We start from the raw sequence: 12,182 nt of genomic DNA, 5'->3' as shown, positions 1-12,182 counted from the left end.
GTCGTGTAGTGGTAACGCGCCAGACTTCCAAATGGAAAATCTTGGTTCGATTCCCCATGAGGTAGTATGATTTTTTCGCATAAAATAATGGCTGCAAACAGAGATTCATCTTCTGATGGAAAACTTACAAGGCATCACCTGCGATAGTTGAAGTAAACAGTGTGTGCATTTCACATCATACACTGCAATGATAAGTATGTTTCATATTTATATTCGTCCCTCCTCCTCTCTCTTTCTTGACGTTTTCCTATCTTGTCTTTGCATCTTTCACTTCTCCCCCTCTCTCTCACACACATGCACTTCATGTTTCAAAGTTAAAACAGAGCAAGAGCCCGATATACCTGGTTTGGAGAATCTAAATAACTGGGAACTTCGGCGTCGTGTTTTTCGTGCTCTTGGGATAACATATCCAGCCCTGGTCATCTCTGACAAAAATACTGTTTAAACGCAAGGGAATAAGTAAAATACCTTTCTTATCCCCTGGGTTACCCAGTCTCAGTCGAATTACCAGGTCACTACGGATTTGAATCCTGGACCCAGTGGTGGTCTATAACCTAACCAACTTCATCCTACTGACACCATAATCCGTTTGGACTCTTAGTGTATTCATTCTATCTGTGTAAATTACGTTATATCCGGACGAGATTAAATCCATGCTGGATGTTCGGAACAGATAAATCTTCGAAAAGGACTAGAAAATGGTAAATTACTTGGTTATTTGAAAGCAAAATTTTATTTATACTAGTTTGACATAAAATTTGTTCCCATCCTATAATTCAATGTGTTTTATTCAATTTGAAATTTGAACACGCTACATCTATAAGGAACATAAACTTTTCCTTTTGAAAATTTGTAACTTTTCATTGCGATGCAGTTTGGAATTTTAATATAGATCATTTCTGATAGAAATTTAGCAGTGAAATAGAACTCTTCAATTTTGTCCTCCTTTCTTTCTTTCTCTTTTCTTTTTGTTTCGTTTGTTTTTTCAGTTTGCATTAGTAGTTTGAATGGGATGATATGACCAACGCTATCTGCTGGTTACATTAAAATGTATTTTGAATCATTACGTCCAATGATCACTACCGAATTTGCAATCGTACCACGAGGAAATAAAGCGTGTGTGTTAAACTTTTGACATTATCCTGGATGTGTCTCGGAGATCTACACTTCTTCATGAAATTGAGTATGCTATGCATTATGAAAGTGACATAATGAATGTTTAAAACATCCTCTATATATTCGAATATTTCTGAAATAATATGTAAAAAAACAACGTTACTTCTATATTACTGTTGGACTTCTGGAAACGGAACTTTATAATGTTAGGTTCTTTTCTTACTCCGTTTGAATTCCAAAGTTTTGTCTGTTCTCTTTTTTCTTTTTCTTCTTCTCTCCTCTTCTCTCTTTCTCTCTGCCTCTTTTCTGAATCTCTGTGTAATAGACATTCGTTGGTGTCAATTTTTCATTGTGTGTTTCAGTTTCTCCCTACATCAACCTATAATCTTGTTTCCTCTCGGTTTTGTAACTTCGTTTTATCGAAACTAATAGTTATGTAATTTGAAATTAGAACTGCACTCATGTTGTTAGCTAATTTTAGTATGGAAGAGAAGAAAGGAGGAAAGAGAGGGGGTCTCTTTAACTGACACGATTATGGGATAAGATGGTGTGTATTGGGTGGCCTAACAGCACGGCGTATTGCCGTTGACGCCAATCAGTAACGGATGAAACATGAATATTCGAGGTGGAGTAAAGGTTACCACTAATTCCACATAAAATCCTTCTTTAATGGCGTTTCGGTTAATGTCAGGTCGTCGGGTAATCCGGAGAAGAGTTATGACCCAACTGCCCAAGATAATCACTAGTGTACAATACTGTGAATTTTTCTCATGTGATACAACGCATATGCAACTTATTTCTCCAACAAATATGTAACTTTTAAACAAAGATCCTTCGTAATTAAGTAACATGTTGTGCATTTCTTCAAGAAACAATGATTTGAATATGGATTTTATTATTAGAAGAATTTATACCAAGAATGTCAATTTAATTTCCAGGAGCATTGGTTGGTTCTGTAGTAATGGGATTGTTATCAGATATAATGGGAAGAAAATTGACTTTGTCAATTTCACTGGTGCTAAGTGCAATTGCCTCCATGGGAACTGCTTTCGCAAGGAGCTTTTGGATTTTTGGAGTTTTAAGATTTCTCAACGGTTTATCGTAAGCAAACCAAATATTTTTTCTAGTATTGTAGATCGAAGATTACGATTTTAATATGTTCTTAATTTTCTTTTTGTTTGCTTCCAATTGTGTTTATATATTGTTAGTGAAACATATAAACACAGTTAGAGTGATAAGATTAGAGTTTAGTGTCTATTTCAGTACCAAAGCTCTGTGAGACGTGAACCTACAGCTTCCGAACTACATGAGCTCAGTACCAAACCCGGATGTTCAGCACCGTATTCACATAAGCAAGCTCGGAGTAGTAAGGGCGCCAGTTGAAGCAAATTTTGGCCCCCCCTGCTCCTTAGCTCCGCTCCTGGTATGACGTTATGGAGTCACGTGGTGTTAGGCCACGGCTCTTTTGGCTTTACGTGGTTTTATGCTCTGCCTATATAGGGTAGTTCCACCGAGATCTCTTTGTTCCCTTTTACGGCATAAAATTTGAAGATTGTTAAGTTTTGATGGAATACAGGTGGATATATAGCTCACCTTGCGGTATTTGATTTCAATTTTTGCACCGGGGCCTCTAGGACACACCCCGGCCCCTCTGGTCACATGGTTTTATGCTCCGCCTTTATAGGATAGGCCCACCAAGGGGTCCATTTCGTGTTCTTTTATGGTATAAAATTTAGAGATTGTTGCCCTCTTTTATGGAGTACAAGTGTAGATATAGACCATTTTGTGGTACGTGATTTTAACTTTCGCGTCTCCTGAAGGTTGACGCCCGCCGAAATTTTGCTCCCCGTACCCTCTGGTTTATATGGTACTACGCTCAGCCTTTATGGGGTAGTTCCACCGAAGGGATTTATTTTGTTCTATTTTACGGCATGAAATTGGGAGATTGTCATCCCCTTTCATGGAGTACAGGGTGTATGTATAGTTCACCTTAATTTTTGTTGTTCCCTTTGATGAGTACCGGTTACAAATATTAATTATTGAAGTTTTTGTAAACTTTCCTATTATCTTTGATCTGACCTTTTCGTTATATGACTTACCGTGAGTACAATGGTTCACTTTTTAAATTTGGGAGTCATTTCGTTTTCTTTGATGAGTATTAATGATTACTTTTGGAGCTATTAAGCTCTCCTATGATGGTTCTTATTACGTTATGATTTTATATAGAGACGTACTTATGTTCAGTTCCTTAAATTTGGTATGGTACCATATGTTTCCTCATGCGCAAAAAAAAAAAAAAAAAGCGCGTATAATGTAACTCACGATTTTTCGCAATTATTCAATTTTCCTTACGTTAATGGGTAAAATTCAGTTATTAGTAAGTGGAGACAATAGAACGCAATCCATCTAAGGAGATATTTCCAAAGAATATAATGTACGCTTTTGTGCATACTGGCAATAATGTTTTCGAAAGATTTTTGCAGTAGCAGAGCACGATTGCAGAGGGAATAACAGGATTGATAGGGTCGAGTTGAATCAAGGAACTAGAAAATGGAGTAAGATAATGCATTTATTGGTTTAAATCTAGGGTGTAAATTGTCTGCAAAGTATAAATTAGCTTGTGTAGCCAAGATGTTGTACGGAAATATAGAAACAAAGAGAAAAGTGTTGTCTTAAGTTTGGAAGTGACATGCTCTATAGTCATGAGCATTTATTTGTTAAGAAAAAGACAGGCACCAGAAGATAGTCTGTGTGGTCAAGTGGGTAGAGGGACGGACAGGTAATTTTTATACTGTTTTGCCACTATATCAAATCCCATCCGATCCCATCCATGTTTTTTACAAAACATTATAGAAAATGTATAATTTTTATGTTAATAAGAACCGAAACAATATAATAATGAAATAACTTTTTATTTTACCTGATGACGTATTTATTCAGGAGTAGTTTACTATTACTAATAGCGACTTCGTTTTTACACAGCACAGCACGTCACACACAGTCGCACGCCTTCATTTTTTTAAAATTGGAAAAGCCAAGAGAAACAAATTTCATCTCACTTTCCTTTGTGGCAGTCGGACACAAATCATCACACTTATCTGCAAACAGCACTTTTCAAATCGGATTATTGGGAGAGCCTCCAGTTCCAATGTTGTGGGGACATGTATCCCCATTTCCCCGGAATTGTGCCCGTACCTACAGCTGAGACAACTTTCCAGCATGAGGAGAGGGGTATATCCTCCTCTGGCATTTATTAAAATTTGTGGTCAAGTAGCGGAAGTGGAATTAATACATATTGATGAGACTAGTAAACGTACTACAGCATGAAGTTCAGTTTGAAATACTACAGATTACGATTCTTTTTTTAAAAAAATTGAAAAACCAAAAGAAATCAATTTCATCTTACATTCTTTTGTGGCAGTCGGACACAAATCATCACACTTATCCCAAAAAGCACTTTTTAAATCAGATTATTGGGGGGACAGAACCCCAGATCCAAGATTGGGAAAGGGATGTCCCCTTCGTCTCCCCGGGAATTGTGCCAGTGCTACAGACAAAAAAATTGTAAAAAAAAAAGAAAATTTGAGGGGAAATTCCCTGAAAATCCCTCTCTCACGGGGAATCAGAGGGTGATGGAGGAAAAATTATTGCAGATTCGAATTCTACGTTAAAAGTTCTATTAGAATCAGATATATTTTAATTTCTGTGCCAAAATCTTGTTCACTATTGTTATTAGAACGCTAAATCGATTGTAAAACAGCAGTCCGTGAACTAGGTAAGAAGCTTCAATTTTTGCGATTTCCCGCTAATATCTTCCTCGCAACCCAACATAATGTACTACCCTCCTTATTACAATCTATCAATTGCAACCTTCTTACACACTCTCGCTCTCCTGATATCACCCCCTTTACTACATCTCTCAGAATGCAATCCTTTAGCAAGATCGAAGCTTGTGATTCGTCCATTTTTTTCCTTCCTTATATCATCCAATATTGCTTTCGTCTCTTTCATTTTTTCAGAATTTCCTAATTCGTTTTCCTCTCTACCCTGCTAACCTTCTCTATTTTCCTCCATATCCAAATTTCCAAGGTTAAAATTTAGGAAATCAACTTCGAAAGTCAAAATAAAATTTGAAGTGCTGAAGACAACATGATTTTCTAGTAAGGAATGTATTTAGAACTTCTTTTAATATTTTTTGCTGTGTAATAAAGTATGAAAAAAATTTCATCACGTTAACATTCCGATTTTTCTATTTAAAAGAGCGTTGCTGTCTGATAGAATCATAAGGAACTACTTGCACTGAAACATCATTCTGTAGGGAATTACCTTTTAATTTTTTCCTGATTAATTTATCTAGAAGATATTTGCAACGTTATATAAAATCAACAAGTAATTTAGTGTCGAGAAAGTCAATTCACTACCGCAGTAATAATAATAATAATAATAATAATAATAATAATAATAATAATAATAATAATAATAATAATAATAATAATAATCTGAAGGTAACCAAGAAAGTTCTGTCTCTTTTTGTGGAGGTCTGTGTTCAATTGGCCCTCACACCGTGAGTTGAATGCGAATGGAGATAAGGCAAAGGTCAGTTTTTGGACGAGACGACACGAGACAGAATTTTCGTGAAGGGGGAAGAGATGAGACAGAGCTCTTTCTATAGAAACATATGTACTTTTCGAGACGAGACTACCTTCACAACACATTTTTGAGACGAGAATGCCCCAAACCTGGTCTCGTGAGCAATACTAGTGGGTATATCCAACATACTACCTGGTTGTGGCTGTTCAGTTACACCGTGAACGTGCGTAAGGACAGAGTGAACATGGAACCTCCACAGAGCGTCATATGGGCTTGTTTGCTGTACGAATTCAAACTGGGGTTAAACGCTGCTCCGCGGGGCGGAAGATATGCCAGGCCTTTGGTGAGGGTGCCGTGACTACGTGGAGAGTGCAGCGGTAGGACGGTATAAGGACGGTAACGAAACACTCGAAGACGAACCACGTGCCGGAAGACAAAAAGATGTTCAAAATAAAGACCTTCAGGCAGCAATTGAGGCGAAGACAGACATGTGAGGAACTGGTACTACAATTCAGTGTGAGTGGAGAAACCATTCAGCACCACCACCAACAACTTAGGAAGCACTGCAATTTGGGTTGATAGGTCCTACATGATTTGACTTGGGGCCAGAAAGCAACGCGAGCAGACACCTGTGTTTCTTTGGTGTCTCGTCTGAGGAAGGAGCAATTTCTGGACAGGGTGATGACGGTCTAGGTCAAAACTCCCACACTCAAGAAATGTCAAAACGCTCACACGATCAGCTATAACTCCCACACAAGTGGACAAATTTCCCAAACGCACGAACGGTCAAAACCCCCACAGCCAAAACTCCCACACTCAAGAAATGTCAAAACGCCCACACGATAGGTGATAACCCCCACACAAATGGAAAATCCCCCAAATGCACGAACGGTCAAAAACCCCACAGGCAAAACTCCCACACTCAAGAAATGTCAAAACGCCCACACAATCGGTCATAACTCCCACACAAATGGACAAAACAGACACACATAGCAACGGTCATAATCCCCACATAAATGGACAAAACTCCCACACAAATGGCCAAAGCTCCCACATGCAGAAATTTTCACAATTGCCACACAAATGGACAAAACCTCCACACAATCGGACTAATCCCCCACACTCTGAAATGATCGTGATTGCACGTCTTTGTTGCGGCTCTTTATGACGCCCACTTTAGTATTTCTTTCATTAGAAAACAGTACAAGAAGAATAGTTGCAACATCAGTTTAAGTGGAATAAAACATTTCATTAAAAAGTACAAGGACAAGACATGCAACCAGGATCATTTCAGAGTGTGGGAGATTTGTCCGATTGTGTGGGGGTTTTGTCCGTTTGTGTGGCAGTTGTGATAATTTCTGCATGTGGGAGATTTGTCCATTTGTGTGGGTTTCTTTTCATTTACGTGGGGATTGTGACCGTTGCTATGTGTGGGATTTTTGTCCATTTGTGTGGGAGTTATGACCGTTTGAGGTTATGACCGATTACCAGTGTGGGGGTTTTGGCTGTGGGAGTTATGACCGTTCGTGCATTTGGAAGATTTGCCCGTTTGTGTGGATGTTATGAATGATTGTGTGGGCGTTTTGACATTACTTGAGTGTTGGAGTTTTGGCTGTGGGGGTTATGACAGTTCGTGTATTTGGGAGATTTGTCCATTTGTGTGGGGGTATGACTGTTTGTGTGGGCGTTTTGATATTTCTTGAGTTTGGGGGTTTTGGCTGTGAGACTTTTGACCTGTTCCCGTGTTGACATGTGATGGGAAGTGGGTCCCGTACGAAGCTCCACGGCGCCGTCATCGTTGGATAGCATCCCATAAACCGGCAAAAAAACAGCCCAAGCCAGCACTACATCAGAATAAGGTTCCAGTGTGCATTTTGTGGACTGCTCGCGGCATCGTCCATCGGGAACTGCTACCAGCTGGTCAAAGCATCAATGCAACTGTGTACTGTCAGCAGTTGAGCCGCGTTCAAGACAAACTCAAAACTCTGGATCCAGCACTTCTGAAGCGCAAAGGGGTCCTCCTGTTACAGGGCAACGCAGAACTACCTTGGTCACTCTTAAAATAATAATAATAATAATAATAATAATAATAATAATAATAATAATAATAATAATAATAATAATAATAATAATAATAATAATAATAATAATAATAATAATAATGTGTCCTGCCCAAAGGCAGATGTTTGACCCGAAGGTCCATGGGTATTGATTCCAGCTCGTACCAAGTAAGTTTTCTGGTGGACAAACACCGTGTGCATGGGTTTTCTCGGTGTTCTCCCATTTCCTCCCACTTTCTTCATTCAACCACTTCAATTATTTTTCATCATTGTCTCTCTTAGCGTTGGTGCATAACATGGGACATTAACTAGATATTTCATTTCAATTTCACTTAATGTAACATAAAAACGCAGAAAGGAAAAAAGTCAGTCGTAATATTAATTACAATTACCATGCCAATTAGTTAATATAGGATTAAATTAAAATTTTATTACTATTTCAGCTACAATTAGTCACAATTATCATTCATTCACCAACTTTGAATTGAATTCTACGACAAAGCTCCTTATAGTATTTCAAAATAAGTGAAGAATGTGACGACCCGACCCGACAACCCGACCCGAGCTGACCCGAATGATCCTACCCGATATCCCGACCCGACTGACCCGACCCGACAACCCGACCCGAGTGGCCTGACCCGACAACCCGACCCGAACTGACCCGAACTGAGAGCAGTAGCAGAGGGATTACAATTTACAGTACAATTTATTTTGTATGGTTTAACATACTTTAAGGCTACCATATTTTTTTGAAAACAGAAAAAACGGGACATCTTACAAATTAGTAGTAAATATTGCATTTTTTATTAATTTTATCTTTCGAATTTTACTACAGCATCTCACTAACTACACAACTTAAAATAATGTATTAATATAGTCCATACTTAATCAACAGTGTTAAAAGTTATTATAGAAGCTGTTATACAATATAAACGCAATCAGTGAACATACACTATTTAGGCAAAAATTATATTTTCAATATTATTACACATACCACCTCACATGCTCTACATCTCTATTAAGAAAAAAATCCAGATTTATGAAGTTGTTTCCAAATTTTAATGGACTGATTTATTTTTGTTAACCTAAAATGCGAACTAAAAGAAAGCAATTTGCATAATTGTTTTCCTGAAGAAGAAAAAAATATGTTTTCGGGGCTGGTCTGCAACGTCACAAGAATTTGTCGCCACCTCAGGGTATATATTCTTACTTTTGGTGATAAGAGTGCCAGTTAGGAGGATTTAAACATTGCATGTTATATCCAGGAAAGCAGAGATTGGAATAATAATAAAGATTAGGATGGAATTGTTCCTATAGTATTGTCGGAATCGAAAGCAAATGGAATAAGTCGATTTCATTATCTTTTCAGAGCTTTTGATATGTAATTAATAAAAAAAAACAGGACAAGAAGGAAAATTTCTGCACACCGGGACAAATTTTAAGAAACCGGGACGCATGGTAGCCTTACATACTTTTTTGCATGCGGAGTGTCAGTACGAGCCACTACGTAGCAGAGTTGAAACAAAACCTCGTAAATAGGTTGCCAACTCAGGAAAACAAAATTATCGGCACACCCTCAAAATTCTCTGTACAAATGAGAAACTGAAGACTGCATTGATCATTATTGTATTTACCAGCATTTGCCACTTCTTTAAAATTATCGAAACAGATGAATAATACTGGATATTAATATATCAAAAAGAACTTGAGATTCCATCATCGTTAGAATAAGATATATGTTGTGAATCACACGATAGTGTGAACATACCAATCGACACAATGGTGTGCACAAAGTCTTGTTAGTAAATACTCCATAGTATGTGAAACATTTTTTTAATGTTTCTACCATTTAGACAGCCCCCCCACTTTGTTTTCGTTCTGGCGGCGCCCCTAATTGTGTACAAACAAAAATTTTGCCTGCACATTTCTGTACAAACGATGTACAAACGATTGCGACAATTTGTGATTGAATTGGACATGGTTTGGGGGCTACCATTTAGACAGCCCCCACTTTGTTTTCGTTCTGGCGGCGTCCCTAATTGTGTACAAACGAAAATTTCGCCTGCACATTTCTGTACAAACGATGCACAAACGATTGAGACCATTTCCGATTGAGTCTGAAAAGATGGGGGGGGGGGAGGCTGTCTAAATGGACGTCAATCAACAAACGATATCTCCTTGCCTTGCTGTACTTACGGCGAAGAAAGGGGAAACAAAGCATCAGTAGAAAGATTTAGATCCATCCATTGTGGACAGTGCGTCTTGTGGAAGGTTCGTTTTACACATTATATGAAAAGCTGCGGAAATATGATTCGAAATTTTTAAATTACTATCGCATGTCTAAACAAACGTTCGATTTCTTAGTACAAAGAATTAGTAATCATATTTAGCTCCAAGATACAGAAATGAGATCCAGAAAGGCTATTTGCTCTTTGTGAGTGAGGTAGTGTGCGCACGAGTTATATGGCCTTCTTTTGGTTTCTTTCTTTCTTTCCACTTTTGTTGCCATAATTTTAACATCTCTTTAAGCTTGTCAAAATTGAAACAGGCTGAGATCATGGTATTTAAAATAATAATAATAATAATAATAATAATAATAATAATAATAATAATAATAATAATAATAATAATAATAATAATAATAATAATAATAATAATAATAGGTTCTGAAAAGGCAGCATTGCGGTTCCCTATTCACTCAGTCTACAATCGTTCTATGGAACGAATGCCAGACTAGACACAGAGTACATGAATATTTTTATTATGAACTATAGGTTAAAGCAGCATGCAACCACAAGACTGGAAATTTTCTTGTTCTGTTTGTGCTTTCTCAGTTCTGTAGTTGTGTTTGTTTTAGTTTTTATTTACTTTAATTTTGTTTACAACCTTTGTCATGCTTGGGAATGCCTACCTCTTCGATTACGATGGAGATTTAAATCCTTGTTTTCTTATTTTGTAGGATATTCATACCCTGCATACTGGTTTCCATGGTTAACAGGATAAATACTGGGCAACTATCCTAGAATTCATCATTTCATCATATCTCCATTTTGTTCATTTCTGGCATGTTGATTTTCTTATTATGACTTCATATATGCTTAGACATATTCTCTATCAAAACGAATCCAAAGACCTCTTTGTTTAAATCGTTTAAGTAAGTTAAACTGTAGAAGATAATAAATTAATATACATATATACATTTGTGAAACTCACTTTCAAATTCAATTCAAACAAGATCCGAATTTCCCTTGCTGAGAATATATGTAAATAGCAATCCGCTATATTTGTGGTACCTCACAGCCATTTTGATTATTTCATTCTTCATTAGATATTGAAGTGATGTGAAAAATAGAAAATAACAGAAAAAACTGAAGCAAATAAAGCTTCCAAATACAGGAAAGGAAGCAAGAATACACAACGCCTTGCCACTCACTCACTGTAGCTAGATTGAAGAAATCTATCAGCAAACCGGTGTGAGGTGCCAGGTAGCTAGAGCCACAAAACTACTACCTAAGAACACCACCACAAAATAAAATAAAAATAAATGAAGTGGAGTGGCTGGGGATATTCAAATTTATCTAGAGATTTGAATAAAATGCAAATTACACACATTTAAAACTGATGTCTTCCCTCTTGGAGATAAAGGTTCTCTCCTGCAAGAACCGCCACTCCATTCAATATGTCGGTAGAGCATAACAAATTTAGAATAATGGAACAGCAGATCTCAGGGTTAGCTGCATAACAACCATGGTCAATGATGCTACTATAGTGAGTTCAGTTTAAATTTTCCAAATAGGTTAAAAGAAAAAAAAAATTTAAACGTTACAACTTACAGGTAGCAGCCTGTGTTTGAGCTCACTATACTCATGGTTGTTATTCTAGTTCCTAGGGCATTAATATTCTCTCTGGGCTCCATGCAGAGAGCCAGTCAGTCATACACACAACAAGGGAAAATGGTTCCTTGTATCACCCTCCTGAAAACAAAACATTCTCATTAGCAGTAGGTACTCACCCTGCAGCAATTGAGTTGAACACAGATTCTGGATAGAGATGTAGGTTTTATTTCCAATTATAAAGCACATTTAAAATGGGAGCTGTTGAGGTATACTCACTCCATGACACTCACAACTCATTTTCCTTTAGTAGTGCACCACTAATTATACTTACACCACAAATTATGTATATATCATTATATATATATATATATATAGACACCATTCAACAACATCTTTTCTATATTCAAAACAACAAAAGTGGGGAGGATGAAAATTTGATAAAATTAAGGTCTGTTTGACCTTTGCAGTTTAAAAAAATATATATACAGATATCTTAACTTCTCATTTCTCGAAGAGTTTGTAGTCTCTGAACAGTCTCAGAGGAGTTATCAATTTCACACAAATTATATTATCGTATCAC

General features: G+C 37.2%; 1 protein-coding gene across 1 annotated transcript in view; it reads left to right on the top strand.

Annotated features, from left to right (window-relative positions):
* Positions 1-2,221, top strand: part of LOC145661780 (synaptic vesicle glycoprotein 2B-like) — a 62,600-nt gene extending 60,379 nt beyond the window's left edge. Inside the window, exon 4 of the mRNA XM_081727118.1 lies at positions 2,055-2,221. Within this exon, the coding sequence (XP_081583244.1) occupies positions 2,055-2,221 (167 nt within the window). The remainder of the gene's footprint in view (positions 1-2,054) is intronic.
* The last annotated feature ends 9,961 nt before the right edge of the window (positions 2,222-12,182 follow it).

Source organism: Thermobia domestica, chromosome 10 (genome assembly GCF_964235325.1).
Source record: "Thermobia domestica chromosome 10, izTheDome1.hap1.1, whole genome shotgun sequence".
Taxonomy (NCBI): domain Eukaryota; kingdom Metazoa; phylum Arthropoda; class Insecta; order Zygentoma; family Lepismatidae; genus Thermobia; species Thermobia domestica.
This window is presented reverse-complemented; position numbering and strand designations above follow the sequence as displayed.